We start from the raw sequence: 18,170 nt of genomic DNA, 5'->3' as shown, positions 1-18,170 counted from the left end.
CAATTGATGAGAGATTTCAAAGTAAAGCAGCTCCAAAAAGAAAGTGAGAAGAAAAGAAGGAAAAAGAGAAGAAAGAAAAGAAGGAGAGAGAAAGAGGAAAAGAGAAAAAGAAAAAAGGACATATTAAATATGATATGCTGTTTTTAGTGCCGAGGCGGCGAAGCCGCCGAGGCACGATTTTTTTGGTCTCTTCCTTCCACGTGGTAAGCTTTTTTAAAAGTTTGGACAGGCCTAGAAATACTATATATATGTAGATTGAATTCTTTTATTTTGGCACTTTTTATTTTTTTAATGTTTTTTTTTCTCCAACACTCAGCCCCCAATTCAAATCAAGCATTTACCAACGTAAAATACCGGTATTCCAATCAATAAGAGGACAGTTCTGTCAAGACCCTTCCTGATTTGAAGGAACTTGAAAGAACTGCTCTTTAACCGACTTCAAATAAGAAAATTTCACTCATATTATCATGTTAACATCGAAACTACTGCCATTTAGAGAGCAGTTCTTTCAAGATCTTCGAAGATTTGGAAGATCTTGAAAGAACTACTCTTAAAATGGCAGTAATTACCGTAACTTTCTACTTGATAGTAACAATACCGAAGCTACAGCCATTTAGAGGGCAGTTCTTCCAAGATCTTCCAAATCTTCGAAGATCTTGAAAGAACTACTCTTAAAAATGGCTGTATTGCGAGAGGGTTTGATTTTTCGTTTATTAAAATTGTATTCTATGATATAATTTAATTCAAGATTTGTATTTCTGTTATTTTTGTGATATCATTCAAGTATATATATCAGAATATGCACATAATGATACCACATATACTTAAACTATACGTATTTAAATCTTAGCGATCAATATAATTTTTTTTTGTAATATCGAATAAAAGTTTGTTTTCGCATTTCCGTTTTATTTGACTACATGAAGATAAGAATTCTTGAGAACGATTTTAAATAAATTGCCAAATTGAAGAATTCGATATATGATGATATTCACTGATTTCTGCCAAACTTGTAGGAATGAATCCATTTAGAATAAAAACGATTTGTGCATTGGAAGCTCAGAACAAGTTATGTTCATTATCCCAATATGAAGAAAATGCACGTTTAGAAAAAGACGATAACGATTAAATTACAAAATCAATAACGATAACGATTAAATTACAAAATCGATAACGACCCGATATTAACCCACAAAAAATTCCCCAAGCCAATTTCTTCTCTGTATTTATATTGAAAAATTAAATAAAAATTGAGTTTAAATATTCTGCAATACAAACTTTATACAAAACAAAAGAAAAAAATTTAAAGTAGTGAATTCATGTCATCTATAAGTTCATAGTTCGCGCATCTGATTCTCTTGCATGTACGAACACCATTTTGATAATAACAAAGTAAATCATCAAAAGATTCAGCAAAATTTCTTTCTGATAATTTAAACTCTGGATTTGAAGCAATGGCATATTTAATGCAATATCTGTTTGTTTCATATTCCGAAAATTCGAATTTCAAATTATATTTTTCATAAATTTTTTTAATTTCTTCAATTTTATGCTTCGGAATGTTAGCAGGATCGCAATGTATCCCTTTTGAAATGATGTAATCAACCATTTCTGTTTGTCCTTTTGAGAGAGCTATTTGAAGTGTTTCTTTGTTTAATTTCAGTCCACATTCATCAACAAAGTATTTAAGACAGGATAAATTACCATTATTAGCAGCAAAATGTATATCTCTTTGAATTGGTTTGACTTTTTGTTGAATCATGAAATTAATTGTTTTTTCATCAGAATAACTAAACAACATAGCAAAAGGACTTTGTCTTTCAGGATATACTACATTAGGATCGAACCATTTATCCCTTAAAAGTTCGAAATTTTGGTAATTTGAGCATTGAAAAATAGGATATCTCGGACGATCTGGATTTGTAAGGAATTCCTTGGCTCCTCTTTCAAGAAGGAACTGAACAAATTTAATATCATTACATCTGGCCGCCATACTTAATGGTGTTTCTAAATTCATTTCAAAATTAATTTCACAGCCTCTTATAATAAAAAGTCGAGCGAAATCAAAGTATCCTGATTCTATTAAGTCCAATAATATCGGTTGCATTAGTGATCTGTCTGCAATATTTATAATTGAGTATAAATTATTAATATCAAACCTTGTTATATTGAACTCATCTCTAATCCAATCCTGTATTTCGTATCTATGAAATTTATAAGCGTAAATTGCATTATTTCCGTCAATTTCACATCCATTTTGTAAACATAAACGAATAAGCTCTGCTGAACCAGATTCAATTGCATATCTAATTGTATTTGTGTTTATCTTTGCTCCATTTCCAAGTAAAAAGCGAAAAACGTTTGTTGCTCCGTAATGTGCAGCAAATGAAAGATAATCATAGTAATTATGAATTTTGTTGGTATTTTCTTCAAATCTTCCTTGTCGTGGTGCGTTTTCGATATTAAAATTAGGATTAGAAGAAAAATTTGAAAAATTTTCCAGATTATCGAATTTAATTGCATGTTCAATAGTTGATTCATGATATCCATCATACACCCATTGTTTTGTAACTTTAAAGTGATCAATATTAAGCGAGTTTGTCAAGAAATCGTAATATCCGGGAATAACATCAGCATATATTTTATTAAATGGATCATCTTTGATAATATCATTGATAGTAATGAGACCATATTCATAAATTCGTCTCGTAAATGGTATTTTTAAGTTTTTCAGAGCGATTTTTCTTAAATTTGGATAAAAACTGCAATCTTTCGATAATTTATAATATAAATCTGCATAAATTTCATGTTTAAATGGGCGTATTTGAATTATAAAGTAAATTTGATTTGCAATAAAGGTTGAAAACCAAGGATGAAGCTTTAAAAGGTCAATAGTTAAAGCTTCTATAGATTCTTCAGTAACATCTATCAGCTTTCTTTGAATTTCTGCCTGCTTTTTGCACTTGGACAGTGCAATATGATGATTCATTCAAAGAAATAATAAGCAATCACATGGAAGAAAATTCCAGAAAACTGCTATGTTATAGCTTTTTAAATAGAAAAACTGTATTTCAGAATAATTTTAAGAAACCATGAAGATTTCTTATATTTTAAGCATCAATATGTTGCCCTATCTATTTTAAACGTTAAACAGTTACGAAGACAAAGTTAGATGTTCATAAACTATATAGTAAAGATAGAATCATATATTTTATAATCTATGGATAAATATCATTGTAGATTTGATTCACATTGATTCATACAAGTTATATGGCACATTATTTTTTAATTAAAAACAAAAAATGAATAATATATTTTAAAAAACATTTCTGAAATATAAAGTTAATTATCATCAAATTGAATATGATCGATCATATTTCTTTTCAGGTATTGGCAGATCTGAGGCTTATGAATGAATAAAAAAATCCTTTCGTCATGCTACAATAGCTAATTTTTCCTTGATCAATGGCATATTGAGACCAACTATAGTTGTTTCCACATGTAATTTCGATTTGTCATTGCAAAATTTGATAACTGGTAGATTTTCGATTCCGAAATAAGTTTTAACTTGAGAATTTTCATCAGTATCTATAACAATGAACTGAAGTGAATGGAACTCTGCTGCATAATTTGGTAAAAATCTTGAGAGTCTTCTGCAGCCAGGGCACCAAGAAGCATCAAAGACTAGAATCGATGTTCCTTTATAGTTAATGATTGTTGATGATAATTCTTCAATCCCTCCATGGAAGCGAATAATCTCTGGCATTATAAAGAATGATTAAAAAATCGGCCAATTGATTTTTTGAGAGTACATTGAAAAATCATGTATCTAGGAAAATGATTATAATATAGAAATGGTTATAATTAAATCAAAAACATTTTTGAATACTTCCATTATACTGTAATTAATCATTCAAAAATTAGACATCGTAGGAACGGTCAAAGTGATGAGATTTATTTTCATGATCGAGATAGCAATTTAAAATGAGAGAATTTACTATAAATAATATTGAAATTAAAAAATACAGGCAATCCAATAGGATCGAATATATTAATTAAATTCATGCAACAATATGAATCAAAGCTGTTTATATAGTAAACTTTTGAGGTCATTATTGGATTGTTTTGAAGGTCTAATCAAATATTGAAAGCGATACAAATTTTATGTTTTATATTTCGAATATTATGGCTTGAATTTGTTTATGCAGCTGAAATAATTAGATTTGTTTTTGACTAGATTTTGAAAATTGAATATTTTGCATTGAATTGAGAGGCATTCAATGAATCTCATTGAATTGTATTTTTGATGAGAATACGTTAAGATATAATCATTTTCTATAATGAAAATAATACTCCTTCCTATGCTATGATCTTTTCTTTAAAAAAAATAATAATAAAGTCTTCCATTTTTTTGAAAACTTTATGCAGAATTAGTATTTGTCCTGATATTCACATTACTGTTGGGAAACATTAGATATTAATTTAAATTTATATCAAACCTTTGTTTCTGCGATTTGAGACTTTTGAAAGGGTATCATAGTTGTCTATATATGTCACAGTGATATTATTTCTCATTCGATATATATATGAAACAATGGAAACTCTTCATTAACCGAAAATTTTCAAGCAATATCAAAATTATTGAAAAATTATATTTTAAAAAAGTTCGCTTTATTATACTACAAACAAGGTTTCTAAAAATGATACAAACGTCCGTTAACAGTCAATAATTTGGATCGAATATACTGAATATCTTCATACCTATATGTTTTTTCTATATTTGAATTTGGATTTGGGGTATTAGGATTGAAATCTGGTTTATCAGAATTACTTGGGGTGACTGAATCAGATTCGGTTGGATCTGATGGTTCTGAAGTTTCTGCTGGTGTGATATATGGTGTTTGAACTATCTCCAACTTCAGAAAATCCATTCTCTCCATAAGAATTATGGCTCATATAGGAAGTATTTGTATTTTTTACATGTCTGTGAGAAGAATGATCGTAAATATAGTTATAATTTTCGCCACCGCCTGGATTTCCTGAAATATGATCTGCAGCACCTGATCCTCCAGCAGCAACAATAAGGTTATTTCCAATCAAAGCTGATGAAGAACCACCTCCATATCCTGTTTTCCAACCATTTGATTCAACACCTTCACCTGCATTAAATTTTGCTTTTTCTCCGACTGTAAAATTATATTCAATTTTATCAACAACATGAAATTTAGCGGATGCATAAGATCCATGACCTCCTTCTGCAAATTGTTCTTGATGATATGTAACTTCCCCGCTTTTTGAACCTGCAATTTCGATTTTATAATAGCCTGCATTGAGTTGTCCTGATGTAATATTTGGGCCAGCAATATAAATATCGCTATATGAAAGTATGGAGAGCAAAAGTATAATGATTTTCGCACTCACAAAAGTCCAAAAATAACCGCATTTTCAAAACATAATATTAATAGATTCTATCCCTAATCTAAAATATTTATTGTGTTGTTGGATATCTCCGGTACATCATTCAAAAGTTGTTTCAAGTTGGTTATGTTAGATTGTATAAAATAATTGATATTTTATATTTTAAAAAGAAATGGTAAATTTTTCATTCAAAAAAAATTGAAAGAGCGTTTGTTTACACAAAAGTCTAGCTACCCCATGTTTTTGGATGTACGGCTTTAAAGATCAATTTTGCAGAATTTATGATTAACAAATTCTTTGGAATTATAAATTCATGCTTCTGTTAGATTAATTTGAAAATTATTAGATTAATCTCATTTCCTCTCATTTTGAAAAATGAACATGTAATAGATTCACTTTCTAATCACTAAATACACCATAAATCCTTTAAATTACGCTTAATTTTTTACCTTCAAAGGATTTTTAAAAAGAATTTGTTCTAAAGTTATCTGTATAATTTTTTAGTAAATTGAAGTCTTGTGTTGAATGGAATTATTTAATATCGAATGAAAATAATATTGTTCCGAATGAAGAAAATCTATGATGAATTCTAAGATTTTGCAATGAATGTAAGATTTTAAGTTGTTCCAATACAAACAATTGGTTTTAATATATCTTGAAATTTTTTTTTTGTAAATTAATATTCTGATCTAATAAAGATATATATGTATTACTATATTATGTTGCGTCTTTTATGCTTTATGTTCATTAATCTAGATATATCAGATAGTAGTATATGAGTGCGGGGTTAGTGACTTTTTTTGTTACATCTATATATAGACGATGCATTAAAATATAATTTATAAAAATTAACATTAATTTTAAAATAATTTATTTTTTTATCTTTTATAAAAGAAGCTATATATAGATGATGTCAGATATTCCGCGATTAATTAAACATTGTTTAAATCCTGAATGGGTTAAACTTCAATTTAAAAATGAAGATTGTGAATTATTAAATGAATATGAAAGCCAAAATAAGCTAATGAGGTATAAATATAATGATAAATGGTTTAAACGAATTCCAACCACAAAAGTTCTTTGTAAATTAATGATCAAAACTGAGGAAAAAGAATTTAACGGGTTTAAATATCATCCAAATAAAGTTTCAGAACTAGAAAATGAAAAACTTCAGAAAAAATTAAACGATAGACTTTCAAATGATCGTATTGAAAAAATAAATAAACTAGCAGAAGTTGCATTTAATAATGAAATATTTGATGAATATAACCTTGAACTCAGTGATGGACTTTAAGGACCCGGGCTCAACGAGTCATGATTTATGAAATCAATAATTTGATTTATTCGCTCTTCAATAATTTCTATTCTTTTTGTTAAATCATCAATTTTCATTAATGAGGTGATTCTTGATTGAGGAATAGATTTTAAACTAACAACACCTTTTATTTTTGAAATTTTGAATCCATGACCCTCCGGGTCTTGGACTCTGTCCTCAACTTTAAACATTTTATTCAATTTACATGTTGTCAATTCTTCAAATAATTTTTTATTATTAGCATAATAGTCATTAAATTCATCAACAGATGAAAAAATTTTTATTTCAGTAATTGGTTTAACAACGTTTATTTTTTGTTGAACATTTTCACTTTCATTTATTTCTTCCTCCTCTGTTTCATTTATTTTTAAAATCGGTTTCATTTATCATTAAATAAAAAATTAGAATATAAGTGATGAAATATATTTTTTAATTAATATTAAATCAGAGATGGCGGCAGGATTCTTTAAAAAATTATGGGAAGGAATTAAGAAAGCTGCAAGTTGGGTTCATCAAAAGATTATTAAACCCGTTGCAAACTTTTTGGCACCAGTAGCGAAAACGGCAGGAACTATCATAGGAGGAGTATTAGGTGCTAAAGCAGGTAATCCGGCGATGGGAGCACAAGCAGGTAACGCAGTTGGTGGAATTGCTGAAGGAATACTTAATAAAATAGGGGGTAGATAGTGGAAAAATAAATAAATATTATTTTTATCTTAGTATCGGTTGTAGTCGACGATAAACCTTATCTCCTTTATTTAATACTTCCCTTACCGGAACATTAGGTGCTATTTGTTCAGCAACGTCACTAATTGCTTCTTTATTCTTAAATATCCAATTTGCTCCTTTCTTAATCCCTTCCCAAACTTTATGCGCTCCTCTTTTTACTTTATCCCACAGTTTCTTAAAGAATCCTGCAGCCATAGTTGATTATTTCATTAAAATTAAAAATTCATTTTCATCTTTTAATTTTGATTTTTTATTTAATAATAAATGACGACTAACTATTTAGTGCCAAACACTAAACCGATTAATGGAAATGTATTTCATTCATTCGAAAAGATAAATGAAATATTCGCAAAGAATGATGGAAGAAGATATTATAGAGAACTTGAAAGTTCATGCTATGACTCTGATGCTCCATATTTTGATGATAAACAAACTCATTTAAGAATTACAAATCCGGCTCATGATGTGAACCAATTAGGTGACACATATATTAAACGCAAAGTTAAAGCAACTCTAGTTTCAAATAAAGCTTTCACATGTGATGCCGCTTTTAAATGCATGCGTTTATTCGTTGGTTATAAATCATCAAATCAAAGCTTTAAGCAATTAGAAGTAGAAACCGAAAGAGGTGATGCTGGTTATCTTCAGATGGATTGCGCCCGTGAATCTTTCGCATTTGCAACATATAAACCAAAATCAGAAAGGAAAGTTAAAAAGTTTGTTCATTCGTTATATAATAATGTTCAAAAATATGATAACTCAGTATGTGGTAAATATATTGACCCTTCAGAAGTTTTCAAGAAAGCAAATGAAGAAGTTGATGTCACTTTTGATATGATTATTCCGGTAAATGATTTGTTAGCATTTCAGGCGTTCGATGATTATCCTAAATCATTTGGTGAAATCATTCTTAAATATTATGTTTTCAGGGATACTTTAGTATTTTGTCAGGTTGACCCGTTAAGAGTTGCTGATTTACAAAATTACGTTTATGAAAAGATAACTGATGAAAATTATGAAAAGATTATGAATCATGTTTATAAATATGATCGCAAATTCCAACAAATCGGACTTCCTGCCAAATTAATTACAAGCTTAGCCACTACATCTGCTGACGCAACAGTTGAAGACGTTATTATTTCATGCACAAAGATGGAAGTTTTAGAGGATAAATGCATTACACCAGGATACGGTTTAATTGAAGAATCAGTTAAAGCAATACCACGTTTATTTAGTAAGGAAGATCCATTCATGATTCCAGCTCAACATATTGACGTTCGTTCACTAAATGGAGGTTGCATCACTCCTGAAGGTATTAGCTCAGATTTCTCATACGCTCTTCATAATGTTACAGATGTTGTGTTAACATTTCCGAAGAATGCAATGCAAAGAACGGTTTTAGAAAATCCAATGCTTCGAGGTCTTCAGGTCACTATAGATTCCAGAAACTTCCCCGATCAAGCGATGACCACAGTGGGTGACATATTCTTTACACGTATGCTTCAAGCTTCTGATTTAGATGGAGTGAATGAATGCACAGAAGAATACGAGGACTCATTAACTAGACCACTGAATGATGATGATGGCACACCATTAGCTAGAACATGGAAAGACCAAACTTCATTCTTATGCACTATTCCAGTTCAACGTGATGGAGCGGGTATATTCTTTGATGGATTAGAAACTTTCAACTCACAAGTTACAGTACAAGTGAAAGCTTATCCAATCATTCAGGGTGAAAATGACACTTACTGTTCAAAAGTGACAAATCCTCCTCAGGTTTGGTTTACTAGGACTACATATTGGACATGGACACCGGATGAAGGTTTGAAATATCATCCAACAGGTACACCACCGCAGTATAGAAGTTCATATGATGAAATATTGATGAATAGAAATGTTTAAAATTATAAATTTATTTTTGATTAAATGGATTTAAATTCATCCACCCCTTATGAAGAATTAGCAGGAGTATATAATACATACGTAGATGATATGATTAATGAAGCATTGAGTGATAATAGAAATGCTCTATCTAAGGAAAAATTAATGAAAATTCCATATTCTGAATGTTACTTAAATTCAATCACTGCAGCAATTGGTAAACAAAATAAAGGTAAAACATTAACGATATTAAAACAAATTATCATTATTGCTAACACTTCACCCTATTCACATGTGTTAATTTATATCAACCGTTCAGGTTCACCTTCAGATGATACATTTGAATCTTTAAAGCATTTAATCAAAATTCCAATTATTTATTTATCACAAGAAGAAGCAGAAGATTATTTAAAAAACTTTGTAATGTATAAAGAATTATATAATACAATCAAGAAGCAAGGATTAGAGGATAAAATTATTGATAAACAACGGGATGAATTATTTGAAACACTTTCTATTTCAAATTTTGATAGAGAATTTTTGCATTCACTCATTTTTCTAGATGATGCGGTGAAATCAAAACTAATAACTAATGAGAAATCATATTTTAATCAATTATTAACTCAATGTCGACACATTCAGTGTTCATTCTTCATGGCTGTTCAATACTTTAAAGCATTAAGCACAAACATTAAATCAAACCTGTCCACCCTTTTCATTTTCAGTGGTTTTAGTCGTCAACAGTTGAACGTTATGCTTTATCAAGTGAATTTACCAATGAGCATTAATGAACTTTACACACAATATCAACAATTAGGAGAACATGGAAAAATAATAGTTGATTTAAATAAAGGTTCCATTAAATTCGAATAACTTTTTATAATTAATTTTTATTTTTTATTTATAATTAAACATGACAGAAATTGCAAATCTTCTACAGGTTCCATTAAAACAAGGAACAAACAAAAAGGGTGCATATAATAGAACTATGAAAGTTCCAGACGGAATGAAAGAATTAGTCCACATTGTTGCCGGTCTTCAAAAGGATGTTAAACAAATGAGAAACGTTTTAACATTACCAGAAGCTCAAGCATATGCCAAACGTCACGGACCAAATTGGGAAGCACACGAAGCAGACATTACGGGTCCAAATGGAAAACCTGATGGAATAAATGAAGTTTTCGTTACTGATGGTCAAGGAAATATTAAAGTCATAAATGGGTATAAATTAACAATGACGGATTATCCTAAACGTAAAGCATATAATGAACATTATCCTATGCAATTTGATGAAAATGGAAAAGCTGTTAAACAATACATTGGAGAAGGTGAAAATGGTCCAATTAATTCATACCGTCATAATCCATATTCTTACTTCAATGAAGAATTAAATGCTATTGAAGAGGGACCGGATGGATTACCACGATATTCTAACCAGTTTGATGGTCAATATGCAAATTTAAGACCTGAAATTCCAGCTAAGAAATTCTTTAAAGTTGCTTTATTCGATCCAGTTTTCGCAAATGTTAAAGATGAACTTAAACAGCAATTCCAACCAATTATAGTAGCAAGAATTGCATCAGGTGCTTTATCTCAAGCATTCAAAGATTTAATTAAGAAACCATTATATCAGCAACGAGGTTTAACTTATGATTTAGTTAAGGAATCAGATAAAAGAAAATTTGAGAAATCAGATGATTATAAGAATGCAATTAATGAATATATTCGGTCTATTAATTTCGATGAAAATGCTAAAAATCAACTTCATGAACAAATACAGGAAATAATAGATTCAAAAGTTCCAGCAAAATAAAAGTTTAAATATATTTTTTTATTCGAATATAAATGAGAAGACGTTTCACTAGTCAAAAGAACACTAACGCAAAAGCAGAGATTACGGTTGGTTATAACGTAAATGATGATAAATCACGAATTATTCAAAATGTTAAAGTTAATGTTAGTCCTGAATTAACAAGGTCAGCAACTCAACCAAATTTATTAACTCGTGACTTACCGAAGAATGAGGAGAATGAAGAAAACCATGAGAATGGAGACCCAATCATTTTATCTGAACCTGGTAAAGAACCTGTTGAAATTCCCACTTATCCAACATACCCCCCACCTCTTTCATCAAACATCGAGAACCCAGGAATCTACGATTACAGTCGCAATGCGCCATATAAAATAGACATTAATTCTGAATTAATGAAAATTTACCGTGATATCATAACTGATAATTATGATTCAATAATAAATTTAATTGACCAATCCGGTTTAATTATTTTACCTTATGAATCATTAATTCACATTATCGCCATTCTTTGTGATGTTCAAGATTCAGACGTGAAGATTCAATTTTTCATAGATGATGAGGTTTCATGCTGCGGAACAGTTGCAAAAATAAATCCTATAAAGGATATTAGCACAATTAAGATATCAAAGAACGGAACAACAACTGAACTTCATTTAACATATAATGATATTTATAATAAAATAGTTGATGAATATAAAATATCACTTGAAAAATTCTTTGTTAAGGCTATTTAATATTCAAGCATTAACATTATCGAATAATAATCCTTTGAATCATAATCGATAATAATTGACCTTTCACCAGTTTCTATCGTTTGTTTTATTTCTTTTTGTTCCCCACTATCCGGATCGGTCATTGTAATTGTTTTTGTTATAGTATCAGCTTTATCTTTAACTTCAATCTTTTTTCCATCGGGATATTTAAACCAAAATTCCAAAAATTCGATATTGTCAATCTGTTCATATTTTAATCTATCAATTACATTTTTAATACCATCTGAAAATCTTATGAAATGGTCATTATATGGGTTTGATTGAACTAAATTTGAATGAAGTGAAATATAACCTGATGATGAATATGACATCGACTCATATTTTCTGAAAACACTAAAATTTATAACATGAATGAATTTCTTATTCGTTGAATTTATGAATTCTTGAGGTAATCTTATTCTAGTTTTATTTATCACTGGAAAATAACGCTTTACCATATTTTTAATCGTAATAAAAAAATGTCAATTATCAATATTATTTCGAATAATAACTGTGAATTAAATTTAACAGTTAGCGGAATTTATAATGTTACTCTCGTTTCTGTGAGTGGTAAATTTTAATCCCATTCTTTTAGACCCTTCAGATTATATATCATTTATTAAAGATGACCATGAGCCATAGCGGCGGGGTCGTAGACCTAAAAACGTATGATATGTATATAAATAATGTGATAACGAAATGGGATATTAACATGATTTTAAGTTATTTTAAATGAGTCATTTATCGTATGGTATGAAGAAAATTTTAAATCAAAACCTGATAAACTTTTTGAACTTGATGAAATAAATAACCTTATTAAATTTCCGCTGAAAATTAAATTTTTGTACTCCTCGTCTTCGTTCATTGTTGGGATATTAAATTTTGAAAAAGATGTTGGGGATGTTTTGTATTCTGACACTGGTTCTAATTTCATTTTAATCAAATGTGATAAAGTTAATACCCAATGAGATTTTCACATCAAACATTAGACCCTAACTCTTACCCATCAATACAAAACATTTTATCCATCAACTTAAACATATTTTCTTTATCATATCCGTTTCAATTATCCGGGAATTCATTTATTCTTCATTCAAAAGATTTATCAAATATTAAATTTAGAATAACTGACCTATTTGATTGTGATTTAGAATTTATGAATGAAATATTATGGCAATTTCAAATAGAAAAATAGCTGATGAGATAAACAGATTAAATATTTATTTTTAAATCGTAATAAATGATTAAACAACAGCAACCACAGACCATTACATACGCCATATATGCATATAATTCAAAGACGGCAGAACAAACGCAAATGTTGAAATATGGAGATTTGGAGATAGTATTGAAAAATGACCATTTCGAATTCGTTTGCAAAGGTGGTGCAGTGATATCAAAATATAAAAGAAATTTTATTTATGAATTCAAAAATTAAAGGAATAACGGATGATATAACATCAATTCCACCAGAAGAACAAATATTACGCATTAAATGCATTTCCTAAAGTTTTGAAGATTGGAAGATTTAATTTAAATGAGGAATTCATAAAAGGTTTCCTAAATGACATAATGAAGAAAGCAGATAAGGAAATATGTTAACGATGAGTTAGCAAAGAAAGCAGATATATCATTTGTTAACGATGAGTTAGCAAAGAAAGCAGATATATCATTTGTTAACGATGAGTTAGCAAAGAAAGCAGATAAGGAATATGTTAACGATGAGTTAGCAAAGAAGGCAGATAAGGAATATGTTAACGATGAGTTAGCAAAGAAAGCAGATATATCATTTGTTAACGAAATATACCAAAGTTTAGTTGGAACAAAAAATATTGAAACTATTGTTGGCGACTTTTCTGTCAATGAAGAAAACAAATATTTTAGATGGGAGTTTTGTACAGTCCTTAAGAAATGGTATACGGTATAAAACTCATTCCGAAAAATAACAATGAAATGTATGTAGGCTATATAAAGAATAATGGCACACAAGTTAAAGTTCCATTAGACAACAACTGCTACTTAAACTTATATGGAGACGAACAAAAGAAATATTTAAGAGTTTATGAATGACGGATATGACATTGTCTAACGTAGCTCCAGCACCGTATTATTATGACTATGGTGTTGACGCACATGTAGACCCAAAAAAGCAAACATTATATTTAGATTATTATAGATATAAAAGATATAATGCAATAGAAAAAACGAGAATAGTATACTATTATGAAGATGACAAAAATAAATATTATAGTCAAGATTTTACATACCCTGAAAACATAAGATTATATAGGGTGTCCAAAGGTGCGTTTAGCACAGCGCTCTATATGAGACTATTAAAGGAGATATATGCTGATTATAAATATATAATAAAAAATATGAATATATGTATATGATGAGTATGTTTATTTTTGTATTTGGCGCCATGCCGGATATAAAATGAATTTTGAGACAAGAGGCGGTTTCGCGGGAAATTTTGGCGGGATTTTTTTCATTTTTTTAATGAATCATAAAGAAAACATCCTCGCTCTTGCAAAAAAATGCAAAGACTGTAAAAAATCTACGAGACATTGGTAAAATGCTTCGGTATGGATGCTCCTAGCTATTCCACTGTAACGTATCATGTTAGGATGTATCACTTCATGAACAAAAAGGCGCCCATCATAAAAATTGACAAAAAATCGCCGGATCAAAGAAAAATCAAAGCAATTCTTCAAGCGCTAGATGAAGACCCAAGAGCATCACTCAGAAGGATAGAGGAGATGACAAAGATACCACGTACAACAGTCAGTTATTATCTGCACAATTATTTGAACTACAAACTAGCGTATACACGTTGGGTTCCGCACAACCTTAATTCAGTTCAAAAAAAATCTAGAGTCCAATCTTCGAAAGAGCTCCTCTCTATATTGGGTGCGTATCAATCCAAGAAGTTTCGCTTTTTAGTAACAGGGGACGAGTCTTGGTTTCAATATGCAACAGAAGCCAAAATCATGTGGATCCCGAAGGATGAAAATCCGCAAACATTCCCGAAGAAAAAAATTGACACACCAATGATGATGTTGTCGGTTTTTTGGGGCGTGAATGGCATCATCGCAATTGATATTCTTCAAAAACCTAATACGATGAATGCTCAGTATCTAATTGACAATGTTCTTACTCAAATTATCAATTCTGATGAGTTTGAGAAATCCAAACAACAAAAACAAAAGTTTGCAATTCATTTTGATAATTCAAGAGTTCACAAAAGTCATAAGGTAATGAATTACTTGTTGGAAAACAATGTCAAAGTTGTTCCAAACCCAATTTATTCACCTGATATTGCACCCTCTGACTTTTATTTATTCGGCACGCTAAAAAAGAGAGCTGAAGGACGCGAATTCGCGAGTCCAGATGATCTTGAAAATTTTGTAAGAGAGCAATTTGAGCAATTTTCTCATGATGATTTAAAGCGTGTCTTTCAAGCCTGGATCGATCGCTGCGAACGCGTGATTGAATCCAATGGTGATTATATTTAAATAAACTTTATATATATGTAACTTGTTTATTTCTATTCGCAGTATTCAGGTTTGTGCTAAACACACCTTTGGACACCCTATATTATAAAAAATATTCTGACACAAACCAGAAGAAACCCGAAATAGTTACACTATATTTTAAGTTCAAAAGAGACAATCCTATAATATCTCATATGTTTGATTTAATGAACCCAGTAGGTTCTATTTATACATCTATGGATGTGAGAGGTCCTCAAGCAATGTTTGGTGTTGGTGCATGGGAACAAATAGTCGACAGGTTTTTGTATTGTGCAAACTCTTCAAAGGAAACAGGGGGAAGTAAAACAATTACGGGTGAAAATTTACCTGCACACAGTCACTACATAGATTTAAGCACATCTCAAGCAGGTTGGCATAAGCATAGATATTGGGATTGGTCAGGAATGACAAAAGGTAAAGGATATGATGTTAAAGATGATGTTAAATTTGCCATAAATTGTTACTGGAGTGACACTCAGGGAGAAGGAAACCATACACATCGCGTTTCAGGATATACACAAACAACGGGACAAAGTAAAGATTACATGCCACCATTTATGACTGTATTCGCATGGTATAGAGTTCAATGAATTCAGTCCAAAAATAATTAATTTCATTAGTTTTAAAATTATTTCTATTTATTTTTTTATTTTGTATGTAAGAACAGTAATGTCAGTCGAAGCAAAAACATTCACGAACAAATCTAATGGTGAAACATTCACAAAAGGCACTTATAACGGTATTGAAGTCTTACGTAGAGACAAGGATGGTTACATTAATGCAACAAAGATGGCAAGAGAAGCAGGAAAGTTAAACCATTTAAACAGATTTCTCAATAGTGCTAAAATGCAGGAAATTCTTGAGTTTTGGTTGAAAGAATACGGTCGAGCCAAAAGTGGCTCAACCTCAAAACAAGCATTTTATGAGCTTACTAAGGGCGTTATGAATGAATTCAAAGGTATTTACATACATGCTGACCTCGTTCATTTTGTTGCTGAATGGTGCTCTGTAAAGTATGCATTTTATGTCAAAGATATTATGGACTCCATAGACAAGAAAGTTCATGAGAAGTTAGATGAAGAAGAACTCGAAGATACAGTGGAGAATGCTAAACCTTTGTTCGAAGAAGAAGTTGGAAAAATGTGTGAAAAACAATTAGAACATGAACGTGAGATATATTATGGTTATAGAGATTCTCCATACGAACTAGACCAATGGGAACAAGAAGATTTAAAGAGAGAATTTAGAGAATATGAACTCGCTAAGATAGCATTTGAAGCTGCAGAAAAGAAGTTAAAAGTTTGGGGTCGTTTTGTAAAAAAATATTGTGAGTAAATGAACAAAGAAATAAAGAAGAAATAAAGTAAATTTTTTATTTATTCCCGTGGAAGATAGAGCACTTTTATGACACTTTTTATTCACGACAAACAAGACAAATAAAGAAAATAAGAAAATACGGCGCTGTCGCGGTTCGAACCACAGACTCTGACCCCTCCATAACACCACCTTAGACCACTGTGCTACGTAGCCTGTCGACATAAGATATTATAAATTACATATTTGACGTAAATTTATTTCCCAGTTATTCAAAAAATAATTAATTATTTTTGAAGAACATTAGGTGCTACCATGTTACCATGTGCTACCAGGTAATTTAACTTCTCTGAAAAAATGTGACAACATGACATTTTGACAACAACATAGGAGGAAGGCAATAATTAATTATTTTTGAAGAACTGAGGGTGCTACCATGTTACCATGTTGACGACATGACATTATGTCAACAACATAGGAGGAAGGCAATAATTAATTATTTTTGAAGAACATTAGGTGCTACCATGTTACCATGTGCTACCAGGTAATTTAACTTCTCTGAAAAAATGTGACAACATGACATTTTGACAACAACATAGGAGGAAGGCAATAATTAATTATTTTTGAAGAACTGAGGGTGCTACCATGTTACCATGTTGACGACATGACATTATGTCAACAACATAGGAGGAAGGCAATAATTAATTATTTTTGAAGAACATTAGGTGCTACCATGTTACCATGTGCTACCAGGTAATTTAACTTCTCTGAAAAAATGTGACAACATGACATTTTGACAACAGACATGAAAGGATTAATGCAAAAATAAATTCCAATCATACTTTATAAAGCTAGACCTTCAGGTCTCGCCGCTTAGCGGCTCATTTACAGGTATTTCATCGTCAGTAAATGAATCCTCATTATCGTTTGGTTCAACCTGTTTATATAATCCTTTCATTTCTTCTTTCAAAACATAACACCATGTTTGTTTACCGTCTATTCTTCTATGTTTCCTATCACATTTATCCTTAATACTCATTTGAAAGTTTTTGTCTTTCATGTCTGATGGTTTGCAGAATAGAGCATTTTCACACGTCATACCTGCACACAATTCATCATAATGTGTATTTATCCATACATCTAAAGGATTTGATGATAATTCAATTAAATCTTGTTTGGCTTCAGTCATCGGTATGATTCGTACATTAAATGATGAAAGGTCGTAATTGATAAAATACGTCAGTAAATTATCATAAAATTCCTTTGTGCATGAATCCATTAAATTCTTGAAGTAATCAAATTGACCCTTGAATTTACCATTAACTCTTAAAACTACGTATCTTCTGTCTCCAACTTCAATTTTGACAGGGTAGACGTTGTTAGTTACGAAAATGAAATTGGCAACGTTCTGG

General features: G+C 30.4%; 6 protein-coding genes and 1 pseudogene across 7 annotated transcripts, besides 3 other annotated features; 4 read left to right on the top strand and 3 right to left on the bottom strand.

The window, feature by feature from the left end:
- Nucleotides 1-1,180: part of a mobile genetic element that runs on past the window's edge.
- Nucleotides 1,181-1,263: 83 nt separating this feature from the next.
- Nucleotides 1,264-2,981, bottom strand: TVAGG3_0715750 (uncharacterized protein; the record flags this gene model as incomplete). The annotated part of the gene is made up of 1 exon (XM_001316670.1): nt 1,304-2,017. One exon carries the CDS (start codon nt 2,015-2,017, stop codon nt 1,304-1,306), a length of 714 nt encoding a protein of 237 aa, XP_001316705.1.
- A 452-nt stretch (nt 2,982-3,433) lies between these two features.
- TVAGG3_0715740 (cell redox homeostasis) lies at nt 3,434-3,766 on the bottom strand (the record flags this gene model as incomplete). The annotated part of the gene is made up of 1 exon (XM_001316671.1): nt 3,434-3,766. One exon carries the CDS (start codon nt 3,764-3,766, stop codon nt 3,434-3,436), a length of 333 nt encoding a protein of 110 aa, XP_001316706.1.
- A 3,960-nt stretch (nt 3,767-7,726) lies between these two features.
- On the top strand, nt 7,727-8,773 carry TVAGG3_0715730 (uncharacterized protein; the record flags this gene model as incomplete). The annotated part of the gene is made up of 1 exon (XM_051243942.1): nt 7,727-8,773. A coding segment is annotated over one exon (1,047 nt), but the record flags the coding sequence as incomplete, so codon positions are not given.
- Nucleotides 8,774-8,791: 18 nt separating this feature from the next.
- Nucleotides 8,792-18,170: part of a mobile genetic element that runs on past the window's edge.
- Nucleotides 14,199-15,506: a mobile genetic element.
- Nucleotides 14,295-15,426, top strand: TVAGG3_0715720 (annotated as a pseudogene). Its single transcript has one exon. A coding segment is annotated over exon 1 (1,132 nt).
- On the top strand, nt 15,642-16,034 carry TVAGG3_0715700 (phage tail repeat-like family; the record flags this gene model as incomplete). Its single annotated transcript, XM_051243941.1, has 1 exon — nt 15,642-16,034. The coding sequence occupies one exon, from the start codon at nt 15,642-15,644 to the stop codon at nt 16,032-16,034; it is 393 nt and encodes a 130-aa protein (XP_051090528.1).
- TVAGG3_0715690 (uncharacterized protein) lies at nt 16,114-16,779 on the top strand (the record flags this gene model as incomplete). The annotated part of the gene is made up of 1 exon (XM_051243940.1): nt 16,114-16,779. One exon carries the CDS (start codon nt 16,114-16,116, stop codon nt 16,777-16,779), a length of 666 nt encoding a protein of 221 aa, XP_051090527.1.
- Nucleotides 17,618-17,947, bottom strand: TVAGG3_0715680 (uncharacterized protein; the record flags this gene model as incomplete). The annotated part of the gene is made up of 1 exon (XM_051243939.1): nt 17,618-17,947. The coding sequence occupies one exon, from the start codon at nt 17,945-17,947 to the stop codon at nt 17,618-17,620; it is 330 nt and encodes a 109-aa protein (XP_051090526.1).

The sequence above is a fragment of the Trichomonas vaginalis genome, chromosome III (genome assembly GCF_026262505.1).
Source record: "Trichomonas vaginalis G3 chromosome III, whole genome shotgun sequence".
Lineage (NCBI taxonomy): Eukaryota > Parabasalia > Trichomonadida > Trichomonadidae > Trichomonas > Trichomonas vaginalis.
This window is presented reverse-complemented; position numbering and strand designations above follow the sequence as displayed.